At 56.6% G+C, this 13,421-nt stretch overlaps 1 protein-coding gene across 2 annotated transcripts; it reads left to right on the top strand.

Moving 5' to 3' along the window:
• The first annotated feature begins 164 nt into the window (after positions 1–164).
• Positions 165–12,880, top strand: LRRC71 (leucine rich repeat containing 71). Of its 2 annotated transcripts, XM_014792015.2 has the most exons (16): positions 165–339; positions 4,269–4,421; positions 4,796–4,921; positions 5,011–5,086; positions 5,283–5,360; positions 7,497–7,565; positions 7,787–7,946; positions 8,030–8,113; positions 8,199–8,288; positions 9,227–9,376; positions 9,576–9,669; positions 10,069–10,157; positions 11,524–11,565; positions 11,641–11,755; positions 12,163–12,284; positions 12,537–12,880. In XM_014792015.2, the coding sequence occupies exons 1-16, from the start codon at positions 180–182 to the stop codon at positions 12,648–12,650; spliced, it is 1,722 nt and encodes a 573-aa protein (XP_014647501.2). In that variant the 5' UTR covers positions 165–179; the 3' UTR covers positions 12,651–12,880. The 2 variants fall into 2 exon arrangements, with proteins under 2 accessions (XP_014647501.2, XP_087297567.1); XM_087441441.1 differs by lacking the exon at positions 11,524–11,565 and having other exon boundaries at positions 180–339.
• Positions 12,881–13,421: the final 541 nt, after the last annotated feature.

Raw genomic sequence — 13,421 nt, 5'->3', positions numbered from 1 at the left:
GCCGCCTTGCGCGGTTGTCATGGAGATGGACGCGGAGCCACGGCACTGCTGGCGCTTTGGGTCTTGGACCAGGAATAGAGACCCCCCGATTCCGCCACCCCTAGGGCGAGCCCCACAGGGTCCGGTCTTGCCTGTTCGCCCCCGTGAGGGTCCCCAGAGTCGCTGCGGACGGCGCTAGCATGTCGGGCGAGGCGAGCGCGCCGGCCGTCTCCCCCAGGGCCCCGCGACCCGGGACCCAGAAGGCGTCCGGCACAGTGACCAAGAAAGGGGATCGCGGGGCCAAGGAGAAGCCGGTGACCGTCCTGCCACCGGTGGGCGAGGAGGAGCCCAAAAACCCTGGTACGCTGGCGGCGGGGTTGGGGAATTAGGCCTCCAGGCTGCGGCTCCAAGCTCCCACCAGCCACTCATTCCTCGGGTTAGCCAGGTGGATGGGCGTCGTCGTTGGGCCAGGCACTGTACCGGACAGATGCCCTGGTGAGTGAGACAGACGAGCCAGGAAATAATAAATTCTGGGGCTAATACGTGCTGTGTGGAAAAGGGCTACCCTGGCTGAAGCTCAGTATGTGAATCTAACTAGCTCCTGGCACATGATAAGAGTCTTATAAGAGGTAACCATCATTAGGTGTGTGGCCCTGGGCACGTTTCTTCTCTGTAGTGTGGAGATGTGGGTCCCGCCCTGCCTACCGGTGTGGAACAGTGGAGTTGATGGTGAGAAAGTATTTTGTAAACTGCAAATTCATTTGTTCATTCAGCAAGCATACATTGTGCACCCACTGTGTGCCGGGCTCCCTACTCTATCTTGGGATATGAATCACAGTTTTACTCCCAGCACAGTTCCTGAATCTCAGCTTGGCAGATGTTTGAATTGAACTTGACCTTAAAGAACCCACACTGCAGGACCTGGCCCTCCAGGGTTCACCTGCCCCTGTGGCCTCGGGCTGGCCTAGTCCTGCCCGCTCCGCCCTGGCCCCATCCTTCCCTCCCTATGCAATCCCTATTGCATTGTGGGATGCTGACAAATGCAATAAGATGTGATAAGATGGATGAGAGAAGAAGGCCTAGGGGGTGATGGGAGGACACAGGGCTACAGGAGGTGACTTTGAGTTGAGTTTTATAGATATTCACTCATTTATTCAGCAATTACTTTTTGGATGCCTGCTCTGCAGCCAGGTCCAATACAGAGATAATGAGAGGGACACAGCCCAGCCTGCATGGAATTTACATTCTCTGGGAAAAGAAAACCATGGGAAAAGTATAAGTAGAAGTGTAGCTCTTCATGTTGCGAGTGATAGAGCCCAACCCAAACTAATTATCCACAAAGGGAATTTATTGCAAGGCTTCTTGACTCCAGTCCACCAGCTGTGCCATCAGAGAGGGATAGGAACTTGCTGTCCCTGGACTCCTGGTAAAACAACTTGGGAAAAGGCTCTGACTGTCAGATCTTGGTCAGGTGCCATCTCCTTGTCACTGGTGGCTGGGGGAAGGGAGCTATGAGAGCTGGAGAAAGAGCATTTTCCAGAAAGAGAGACATGACAGTATAGAATCTGCTAAGATATGAACCCATTAAACACACACACACACCACGTACCACTCTGGCTGCTGTATGGAAAATGGAGTGGAATGGGGAGAGAATGGAGGCAGGGAGATGAGTTACGAGGCACTTCAACAGTCCAGGTGAGGGACAGTGGTAGTTGGAATAGGGTAGTGAGGGAGAATTGCTTAGGCTCCTTGCAGAAATACTTCAGAGGTAGAAGTAATAAGCATTGGTGAAGTATTGGATGGGGTGGAAAGTGAGGGATGTAGCAAGAATGATTCCCAGGTTTCTGGACTGGGCACTGGGTGGGTTGAGGTGCCATTCATGGAGACAGGAGAGGCTGAAGGAAGAGCTTGTCAGGGAGGACCTCCAAGGGTGATGTCAGCTGGGCAGCTGCACACATGGGTCTGGAGCACCCAAGAGAGGTCAGGGCTGGAGGTGCGACTTTTGGAGCTGCTGATGTTTGGGTGTATTTAAGCTCTGGGAATGAAAGAGATTCCCCGAGGGGGGAGGGAGTGTAACCAGAGTAGAGGAGAGGGCTCAGGACCCAGCCTTAGAGACCTTGGAGGAAGGGGAGGAGCTGGCAGGGGAGCCTCATCAGCCTTGAGCAGAGAGGTAGGAGAGAATGGGGGTGATGACTGCACAGCAACCCTGGCTAGGGCAACCCGGAGGTCACGGTGGCTTTAGCAGGTGCCATGGTGTGCTGTGGCAGGGTCAGATGCAGGGCTCAGGTGGAGTAGAGAATGATGGCAGATAGTGTGAAGGTTTATAGATTTAGAGGAAATCCCATCTGGTGGCTTCTGTTTCTCAAGCAGCTACGAGGCAAGGTCATTAGTGAGCGTGAGGAAGGAGTGTGGGAGCGGAGGAGAGTGGGAGGAAGCCCCTTTGAGAGCCGCACTGTCCGCTAGGTCCCTACTAGAGCGCAGACAGAGAACACTTCCATTATCGCCTGACGTTCTGTTGGGCAGCACTGTTCTAGAGCAGCAGTTCTCAGGGTGCTGTCCTTGGACTGGCAGCTTTGGCATCACCCGTGAGCTTGTTAGAAAGCACATCAGTGGACTCCACCCAGCTTGTGGAATCAGAGTCTCTGCAGATGGGGCCCAGGAAACTGTTTGAACAGGCTTATGGATGATGTTCAAGTTTGAGAATCTTTGTTGTAGAGAAAGGTAGTCTGAGTGAAGCAGGGAAGGGCTGAGGGGCTCTCCCAACAGAGGGAACAGCCCTGGGAAAGCTGGTGTGCAGGAATCAGCTGTACAAGGGGCCTCCCCAGCCTCCCCGTGCCTCCTCTCATCCACCCTGTCCATTCAGCTGACGTTTCTCCTGTGTCCGTGTTCCCCCTGATGGCTGCTCGCATGAGAAACATGTCTCTCACCCCTTTGTCACAAGAACCCTCAAACCTCTCTGCATCTTGCCCCCACACATGCTGAGCCCCTGTCCTCCCAGTCCCTCCACACCCTCCGGGCAGGCTCCCTGCTCTCAGCTGCAGGAGTGCTCTCTGGGCACAGTGCCTGCAGCACCTGCCGCCCAGGGCCTGGGTGATGTTGCTGTGGGGGCTCCAGGCTGCCCAGCACTTGGAAGAGCAGGCTAGCACCAAGCCAGCCCTCTGCCTCCAGCCTCTCCCATTTGCCAGGGACACCCCTTCCCATCTCCAGGAACCACTTCTTCCTGGGATGCCCATGGGAGAGCAGGAAAGAACAGCGGTCTCTGGGGACTCAGACACCTCAGGGTGTGCATAGCCCTCAGGATGGGATGTGAGGGGCATCTGTCTGAATTAATATAACGAATATTCCTAAGGCATTTAGAACAATTGGAGACAGAATTAAGTCCTATATAAGTGTTTGCTAAGTAAATAAAAGCCTGCAGTGGGCCCGCCCTGTGGCTTAGCAGTTAAGTGTGCACGCTCCGCTACTGGCGGCCCGGGTTCGGACCCCGGGCGCGCACCGAAGCACCGCTTCTCCGGCCATGCTGAGGCTGTGTCCCACATACAGCAACTAGAAGGATGTGTAGCTATGACATACAACTATCTACTGGGGCTTTGGGGGAAAAAGAAGGAGGAGGATTGGCAATAGATGTTAGCTCAGCCAGTCTTCCTCAGCAAAAAGAGGAGGATTAGCATGGATATTAGTTCAGAGCTGATCTTCCTCACACACACACACACAAAAAGCCTGCAGCTCTGCTGGACCGCGGTGTATGTGTGGGGATGGGGGTGAGAGTGGGGGTGGAGAGGCACTCCTGGGTTCCTTCCTTTGCTCACATCAGGCCTGGGGCTTCCTTCTCCGTGACCCTGGGCAGTTCTAGCAATGAAGGGACATGGGAGGAGGCTGGGTTGGGGAGGCGGAGGCCCCCCGTCAGGGAGCGGAGAGCCGGAATGCAAGCGGCCTTGACCCATGGGCGGGTGGAGGAGCCAGTAGAGAAAAGAGGCGCCCCGGTGGCCTACATTCCACGCCCTTTTGTCCCTTTTCGCCCAGGTCTTGATTTCCCACTGTTTCCTCTCAAGTGTTTTCAGCGTTGTTCTTTACAGCGCATCTTACATTTTAAAAATGGCTGTAAGGATGTCCACCTCGGAGGAGGGGCCCCTGCCCGCCTGAGGCCCGAAGCCGGGCGCCAGCGAGCGTGGGAACGCGGAGCAGGGCGCCGATCCTGGCTGGCGTCTCTGCTGCCCTCCCGTGGCGGCCGTGGGCGACAGCCCGAGGGCGCGGCCCTTCCCTGCCCCCTGTCCTCCCCGCCCCCGCAGAGGAGTACCAGTGCACCGGGGTCCTTGAGACCGACTTCGCAGAGCTCTGCACGCGGTCGGGCTACACGGACTTCCCCAAAGTTGTCACTCGGCCCCGCCGCCCGCACCCGACCTTCGTCCCCTCCGCCTCTACGTCGGAAAAGACCCCCCTAGGTGAGTGACAGTGGAGCCCCAGCGGTTCCCGCCAGGGCCACCTCGTCCATCCCCAGCTTCCCATCTCACGGTGGGCGGGACGGCGGGGGAGCAGGGCAGTGTGTGTGTGAGTGAGGGGGGTGGATTCAGGGGGCGGGTGGGGAGGCGGGGGAGTCTCGCGTTTGCCTTCCCAAACCCTCGCAGACGTGGGCCTGGCCGGAGAAGCAGCGCCCCCCGGCCGGCGCCTCCCACGCTCGCGGAGTCCTCCAACCCCGCCGCCTCTGCGGGAGCCGTCCCCGCCTCTCGGGCACCTGTGGGCCGATGGACGTGGGGCCCGGGGCGGTGTCTCTGTCCCGTTCCTGCTAGCCCCGTCCCCTCGCACCCCTGCCTTCTAGACGATCCGCAGGTGTCGGGGTCCTGCAGCCTCAACAGCCTGGAGAGCAAATATGCGTTCTTCCGGCCCACCATCCAGGTGGAGATGGAGCCCGAGGACAAGGCTGTGAAGGAAATGTACATCCGCGGTGAGGCCCCTCACCCATCACTGCTCCTCTCGCCAAATCCCCACCGCTCCCTCCAGGCCTGAGGCGCCTTCTTCCTCTCGCTTCCGCAGGCTGGAAGGTTGAGGAGCGGATCCTGGGTATCTTCTCTAAATGTCTGCCTCCCCTCAGCCAGCTGCAGGCCATTAAGTGAGAGGACATGGAGGGGGGAGGGCAGGAGCCCACTGTGGGGGACAGGGCTCCTGGTGGCTTGGGAGAAGGAACTGAAGGGGCACGGAAGACCCTGGGGACTGTGGGGAGGTGGGGGCCTGAGGCAGGGTGTGGTGGGAGAGGGCAATGTGGGGAATGATGCCCCAGCTGTTTCTGTACTTCCCACCAACTCCAGCTTCTGGAAGGTGGGGCTGACTGATAAGACCCTGACTGCTTTGGTCTCCCTCCTGCCTCTCTGCTCCTCCACACTCAGGTCAGCACGGGGGGGAGGCCCCCACTGCCTGGGTAGCCTGGCTGGGTGGGCAGTCAGAGGGGAGCAGTTTGGGGAGGGGAGTGGCAAGTCCCAGCTCCTGTGGGCCTGGGCTGGCAGCCTTGCAGAAACAGGGTGCAGCTAGTGTCTGTGGGGTTTTGAAGCTCCCAGCTGACAAGAAGTGGGATCCCCTTTTCTGCCTCCACCAGCGGCTCAAGAGCCTGACCTTTGCAGCCTCATTCCCTCTCCTTTCCATCAGTCCTGCCACCATCCACTGTCTCCATGGAGGTTTTTCCCCTCATTCCCTGCTGCCTGGGGCCTGACACTGTACCAGGGGCTGGTTCTTATCCTCAGGGACCTGGCAGTCCAATGAGAGAGGGAGAAGGATTTAGGAAGAGATACTGCAGAGCAGTGTGGGGCCTCTGGTGGTAGAAGAATGGTTCATCGGGGGAGGGACTGCGGGCAAAGGAGGAGTGCCACCCCATCTCATGGGTGTGGGGGGGGTGTGGGGCAGGGAGACATGGAAGGCTGCCTGGAGGAAGTGGTGCTGAGCTGAGCCTGAAGGAGGAATAGGAGAGAGGCAAGGCAAGGGATTGCGAAAGGGCATTCTTGTACAGAAGGGAGCCAGAGCAAGATGGGAATAGTGTAACTACAGGTGTGGTTTACTGTATAAAGGGCAAAGCTGATTTGGCTGCCCCTTCTTGAGGCTCCCCCAGCACCCTTGACTTCTCCTGCTTCACAGAACGCACCCTCAGTGCCACACACTGGCTTGTCCATCTTCTTCCTGTGGATGGGTGGGATGGATGCTTCTTGAGGGCAGGGAATGTGTCTTCTTCAGCTGGAGGTCCTCAGCGCTCCTTGTATAGAATACCATGAAACATATTTTATTCCATCATGGGAATTAGAAAAAATTCAACCAGCAGAAAAATAATTACAGAACTTATCTTTTTTTTTTTGTGAGGAAGATGGGCCCTGAGCTAATATCTGCCAATCCTCCTCTTTTTTTGCTGAGGAAGACTGGCCCTGGGCTAACATCCATGCCCATCTTCCTCCACTTTATATGGGACGCCGCCACAGCATGGCCTGACACGCGGTGCGTCGGTGCGCGCCTGGGATCTGAACCAGTGAACCCCGGGCTGCCGCAGTGGAGCGCGCGCACTTAACCGCTTGCGCCACTGGGCCGGCCCCCAGAACTATCTTAATATGTAAAAATAAGTCAGATCAACATAATAAAAATAATTTTAAGTGAATGCAATGAAGTTTTTAGATGAAAGATGAGCCAGCCTGAAAGGTTGAGCAAAGGTAATAAATCATGGGAGAAAATTTTTAAATAGAGAAAGTTCTAGCCATTAGTTCAATTTTTGTTGTGACTTGGAAAAAGACCTCCATTCTCTCAGCACTGTTGGAGAAACCACTGCCTTGTGGAGGGTCATGTATTAGTTATCTATTGCTGTGTAACAAATTATCTCTACACTTAGTGGCTTAATACAGCAAATGTTTATGATCTCACAGTTTCTGTGAGATAAGTCCAGGTGTAGGTTAGCCAGGAGCCTCCCACACAGAGTCCTGGTGAGGCTGCAGTCATCTCCCCTGGAGCTTCATCTCTCCTGGAGCTGGAGCATCTGCTCCCCAGCTCACTTACGTGGCTGTGGATAGGCTCAGGGCCTCGACACGTGAGTCTTCCCACAGGCAGTCTGAGTGCCTCACCATGTGGCACCCGGCAATCCCAGAGAGTGCCAGAGAGCACCCAGGATGGAGCCATAGTCTTTTTATAACCTCAACTTGAAGTGATGTCCCATCACTTTTGCCATATTCCATTCATCAGAAGTAGGTCACTAGGTCCAGTCACACTCTAGGGGAGGGGATTCCACAGGGGCATGGATACCAGAAAGTGGGGATCATTGGGGGTCATCTTAGAGGCCACCTTACTACAGGTCACTAACTCTGGATTAGTGGCCTTCACATGGCCACACTTCTGGATTTTTAGTCTGGAGAACTGTCACATATAATTTCCCTTGTTGGGGGGCCATTCTTTAACTATTTCCAAGCTGCTCCCTAGAGACCACACTTGCTCTCTGTCCCCTTCCCTGGCTTGGCCTCAGTGGTGAGTCCTGGTTCTCAGACCTCCCCCACCCTCAGGAAGGTGTCTCTGGAGGGGAACCCGCTGCCCGAGCAGTCATATCACAAGCTCATGGCATTGGACACCAGGTGAGACTCACCCCCTTTCTCTGGGCTGGTCCCCCATTCCAAGTCATCCCTAGTCCCCACCCTGCCTGACCTCTCTAGCACCTCCCCAAGGACTCTCAATTCCTGCCCCTCCACCCGCAGACCGGATGGCCCTCCTCGTGCCCTCACTAGTTCACAGAGATTCTGGCGAACGCCTAGGTCCCCGTGTTTCCAGTGACCCTGGTCTCCCTCTCACTGCCCAGGATCGCGCACTTGTCTCTGCGGAACAACAACATCGACGACCACGGGGCGCAGCTTCTGGGCCAGGCTCTGTCCACGCTACATAGCCACAACCGGACCCTGGTCTCGCTCAACCTGGGCTTCAACCACATCAGGGACGAGGGCGCGGGCTACATCGCGGACGTGCGTGCGCGGCGGGGAGGGACCCACCGGAGCTGGGGCGGCCCGGGTCCCGCCGGTCACGCGCCCGACCCCTTCCTCCTCAGGGCCTCCGGCTGAACCGCTCCCTGCTCTGGCTGTCTCTGGCCCACAACCGCATCCAGGACAACGGCGCCCTGAAGCTGGCCGAGGCGGGTTGCCGACTGGGTGGGGCCGGTGAGCAGACCCTGGCTGGGGGTGGGGGGTGTCTGATCGTGAAGTGCCGCCTTGCCTCAGGTCCTGCGCCCCTTCGAGTTGACGCACACCGAGGTGGTGGAGCGCCGGCGCCTCCTGCTGGAGAAAGGGACGCAGGAGCAATCGCGATCGGTGAGGAGCCGCCGGAGCCCCCTCGAACCACTTCCCAGGTCGGCTGCTTTTCAACAAGCTGGCCAGGTCCTCTCCGCCCTCTCTCCGTCTGTCGTGGCCGTCTTTCTCTGCGACTTCTGAGCAGATCTAACAAACGCTTGGGCTCTAACAGCAGAACCACTCCATGGGCGGTAGAGGGTATTGATTAAGAGAAAGGACTAGAGGGGCCGGCGCCCTGGCGTAGTGGTTAAGTTCATGCACTTCGCTTGGGCAGCCCAGGGTTTGCGGGTCCGGATCCTGGGCGCCGGCCTAGGGGCACTGCTTGTCAAGCCATGCTGTGGCGGGTCCCATATACAAAATGGGCATAGAGGTTAGCTCTGGGCTAATCTTCCTCAGCAAAAAGAGAAAGATTGGCAAGGGATGTTAGCTCGGGGCTGATCTTTCTCACCAAAAAAAAAAAAAACAAAACAAAAAAAAACAAAGAGAAAGGACTAGAGTTAGACCACCAGTACTTGAAATTGGGTTCAGCCACATAACAGCTTGTGACCTTGGGCATGTTACTTAACCTCTCTGGTCTCAGTTTCCTCATCTGTAAAATAGGAATGATTGTACCTACCTTATAGGATTGTTGAGAGGATTAAATGAGTTAACTCATGCAATACACCTGGAACAGTGCCCGGCACTTAGTTCAATAAAAGTTAGCTACTATTTTCTCCCTCAGTATGAGAATTGGAGCCCCCACGCCCACCCCCAGCTCATCCCCAGGTCCCTCTGCCATTTCTTCCCAACAGCATCACCCCTCAGAGAAGTCTCAAACAAATTATTTTGGCACTTAGGCAGGGAGATGGGGGTGGGGTGCTGCCTGTCGGATTGCCAGCCAGGCATGAGGCTTCCCCTCCCCCCTCACTGAGGACGGGGCACTGACTTCTTCCTCCATCCCCTCCCATTTGTGAGCACAGCCTTCCTCCTCTCGACATGGGGACTCCAAAGCGGATCGTGAGAAGATTCAGCCGATAGGGGCCAGCAATGTTGCATTGGTGGACAAGGCAGACAAGATGCAGACAATGAAGACCCCTAAGGGCCTGGGCAAGAAAAAGGAGAAGTCAGGGGTAGGCGTGCTGTGGGTGGGAGAGCCTTGGGCACTGGAGGAACAGGGAGGAAGCTTCCATGGTGCCCAGGTGGGGGTGGAGGGAAGAAGGCCTTTGAGGGCCCACCTCAGGCCCAGGGTCCTAACGCGGCCCTTCCCACATCTGTTCCCCATCCCCCAGGGAGGTAGGACTTTCATGTGTCTTCTAACATCCTCCACAGGAAGTGGTGAAGAAAGAGGAGAAGTCAGGGTCCGGGCAGTCACCCACACAAGGAACCCCGAAGAAGGAAGACTCCACAAAGTCAGGCAAGGGGAGTAAGTGTGAGTGCCCCTCTGAGGCACCTTCTTGGTGTGGAGGAAGGAAGAGAACTGGGCAGGATGCAGGCAGCCTGTTCTTGGCCTCGCTGTGCTGCCGTGAGCTAGTCTTCTGGTCACGTCCCTCTCTGGGCCTTATTTCCTTCCCTCGGCCAGATGATGTGGAAAGCTCCACCCAGCCCCACATCCTGACCCACCGTACTCCACACCTTGTTTTCCTGGGCTGGACCGCTGTGGCCCAGCCTGCCTAGCTGGGGGTCCCCTCCAGCTCTGTTTCTATTGCACCCAAACCCAAAGTTTAAGGAGTCTCCTTCCTCGCTGCAGCCCACTCTCTCTGGGGGCAATGGGTGGTATCAGAAGTATCTGCACTGTGCATTCTGGCTCCTCTTCCCGCTGCAGAGGTCACTGTCCCTGAGCAGAAACCAAGCAAGGGAAAAGGGCCCAAGACTGGAAGCAGAGAGAAGGGCAGCATCCTCTTGGAGTCAGAGGTAGGCTGCAGGAGAAGCAGGGTGGGGATCCCTGGGACCCAGGCTGCCCAGGAGCTCTCACCCCAGCCACCCTGGAATGTGGTCTCCAGCCCTGGGCTTCAGTTTACGTTCTGTCTGCCACTCCTGCCCCACTACACCTGGACCCCTCCAGCCCCCTCCCAACCTGGCCTTGCTGGGGGATGATGAGCTCAGTGCTCACCCTCTCCCCTTGCCATTATTATTATTATTTTTTTATTATTAGGAAGATTGGCCCTGAGCTAACATCCATGCCCCTCTTCCTCCACTTTATACGGAACGCCGCCACAGCATGGCTTGCCAAGCGGTGCATCGGTGTGCGCCCGGGATCTGAACCGGCGAACCCCGGGCCGCTGCAGCGGAGCGTGCACACTTAACCACTTGCGCCACCGGGCCAGCCCCACCCTGCCTTTATTATTAGGAGTCCACACTTTCAATCTGCTATCTCAGCTCAGTCTGCTTCCCAAAAGGCCATTGGTTCATCGTCGCCGCCTCCGTCATCTGCTTGCACAGTTGCACAGGGAACAAAGCACATTATCCTTTGCCCCCCTCAGCAGTGCCCCAGGAAGGCAGGGCATTTTTATAGTCGTGATACTGCCCCTGCCCTGTGCAAGGTTCCCTGAGACCCTTTCTCTTCTGCCCCTGGAGCCTCCCTTTTCCTTTTCAACTTGGACCAACTTGTTCCTTGCTTCGGGAACCTTCCTGGCGTGCCGACTCCATAGCTCCCATCCCTCCTCAGCCCTCAGCTGTCTGGGGGTCTATCTTTGTCCATCAGGAGACCTCCCTTGCCCTAGGCAGGGAATGGTCCCCTCCCCTTTTAGGAGTCTTCTCTGGCACCCAAGACAAGATCTTACAAAAGAGCAAGTTCAGGTGGCGAAAGGGGGTGGGGGTTGCCTTTCAATTCCCAGTTTTCTTTGTCCCTGCCCGGGTCTTCATCCAGGCTGCTGCTTCTCACCAATACGGCAGTTTCTTCTCATCCTGCCTTCAGTGTCATTTCCCTCTAATCGCCCTCATTGCTCTAGCTATTAGAAAATAGTAAGACCCGAATGTGAGACTGCTTCATGCCCCAGAGCCTTTGCACCTGCTCTTTTCTTTGCCTGGAACACGTTCCCCTCATCTTTATCTGATAAAGGCCACATACCATTCAAACTTCACTTCACAGGCCGCTGCCTCCTCCAGGAGACCCTTCCTGGCTCCCGAGCCTGGGCTAGATGTCCTTCCTCCGTGATTTCAGTGCTCAGAGCTTACCTTGCCAGTTGTCACACCATACCCCATTACTGTTTTACTTTCTGGCTCCCCCACACCAAGTTGCTTCTTGAGGGTATGGGCTTATTTATCTTTGTATTCCCAGCACCTAGGACAAAGCCTGGACTATAGCCGGCCCTCAAAACATGTATGTTGAATGAATGAATGAATGGCCTGTTGACCAGCTCCCCTCTCCTCTGCTGCAATTAGTATTCTGCTTTAGCAGCTTGTTGCTGAAGCTATGGAGATGGTCAACCCTCTCCTGGAGCCTGTGGAGCACCGAGATGGGAAAGTTTTCATGCCTGGGAACAAGGTCCTTTTGCACCTCAACCTCCTCCGTATGTGTGCCAACCACCCCCAGCCTCCTGCCACAAGGCTACCTGGGCCCCCTGCTGCCAGGAGGGTGCCCCACCCCCGGCTCCATGGAGCAGAACCCGGTTCTCCCATGGATGGCCATCATGCTATCGGAGGCCCTCTTGCAGGGGGCTCTAGGGTGAGGGGAAGTCAGGCCCTGGGTTGGGGGGAGAGAGAGAAATGGGGGTGGAGAATAACAAGGTTGAGGGAAGTGAGACAGAGGAGGAGTCAGAGAAGGAGGGCTGGGGTGAGGGGCCAGGCAGGAGTCAGGCCTGGGCTAGTGATCGGGGCGCTGGGCAGCTGGGGGAGCAGGGGGTTAGTTGTGCAGGGAGTGGGTAGGCATGGGTGAGGCTGGCGGTGTAAGCGGCCACCTCGTCTGCTCCTCCGCCAGGAAACCGCATCACAGAGGTGGGGCTGCAGGGCTTCCTCACCACCGTGCAGTACCAGGCGCAGTTCTCCAAGGCCAAGAGTGCATCCAAGGGCCCCATGGGGCTGCTGTCTCTGTCCCTGGAGGTGAGTGCTGTCACTCTCCTGCTGCAGGTAGGCTTCTGTGGCTCCCCATTTCCAAGGCAGGTCTGCAGTTCCCCTAATTCTCTTTATCACAACATAACCCGTGTCCCTCACGGCAAGATCAGCAGTAGCGCTCGCTTTGCCTTTTCTTCATGTCCCCCAGCCTGGAACCCACCCTGTCCCAGGACATTTTTCCTTCCGGAGGACTAATCTTCTTTCCTATGTCAGCTGTCAGCCTTCCTTTCTCTCCTGCAGAAAAACTGCTTCTCCCCACAATGTGCTGCGTACACCATGATCCAGGAGCTCATGCTGCCAAGGGACCCCATCAGTAAGGCCAAGCCCAGGGAGGAGGAGGCTTCCTCCTCCTAGCCCCTCCCACCTTCCTCCCGGAGACTCTGGGCCACAGAACCATCTCCTGTCCATGCATGGGCTGACCTCCCTGGGGGAGATCTCAGATCATTAACAAATTCTACTGTTGTACTGTTTCCTTGAGGTTGTCTGAAAACTTTGTTCCAGTTGGAGCAGCCAACTGGAGCCTTTGAACTCTGAGTCTGTTCATGTTACATGGCCAGAAATGGCCGAATCGCTTTACAGTTCTGCTGGGGACCATCTTAGCTCCTCCAGCATCTGCCAGCCAGGGACATTGCTCTCCTGCCTCCTCAGGGCCGAGTTCTTGCTTGTTCCGGCCAGTCCTTCTCTCCTGTGTTCCCTAGAGGACAGGTGATATGCCCCGGTTTGCATTCAGCCTTTGGTCTCAGAGGCAGAAGGGAAAGACTTGGGATTAGTAACCTACAGGCACAGCCAAGTGGAAAAGGAGCGGGTAGGGTGGAGGGATGGAGCCTGTGCCCCACCTGGCCCCTCCTGCTTCTCCTTGTCTGGCGCAGATGTCCGATTGGCCTGGAGGAGAGGCAAAGGCTCAGCTTAGGAAAACGTACAGAGTTGGCAGGCTACTTCGGAGAGGGAGCTGAGTCTCTCAAGATCTACACTGCAAAGGCCACACACTACACATGAACCCTAGTAACACTGCCCGCAGATGCCAGTGACCTGAGACCAGGGACTCCCAGACTGCGTGGGGCCACCGGGGGAAGGAGAGCTGGGGGCCCCGCGTCTCTACCCTTCAGTGCTGCCTCCCCTGGGATA

This window comes from Ceratotherium simum, chromosome 2 (genome assembly GCF_057802395.1).
Source record: "Ceratotherium simum simum isolate JZ-2026a chromosome 2, ASM5780239v1, whole genome shotgun sequence".
Taxonomy (NCBI): domain Eukaryota; kingdom Metazoa; phylum Chordata; class Mammalia; order Perissodactyla; family Rhinocerotidae; genus Ceratotherium; species Ceratotherium simum.
This window is presented reverse-complemented; position numbering and strand designations above follow the sequence as displayed.

Bases quoted from the DNA above. Each gene is read 5' to 3' on its own strand.
- LRRC71 (XM_014792015.2), top strand. From the start codon at position 180: ATGTCGGGCGAGGCGAGCGCGCCGGCCGTCTCCCCCAGGGCCCCGCGA. The intron at 9,670-10,068 runs GTAAGTGTGAGT...TTCCCGCTGCAG, and splicing joins CACAAAGTCAGGCAAGGGGA to AGGTCACTGTCCCTGAGCAG. The intron at 11,566-11,640 runs GTATGTTGAATG...ATTCTGCTTTAG, and splicing joins ATAGCCGGCCCTCAAAACAT to CAGCTTGTTGCTGAAGCTAT.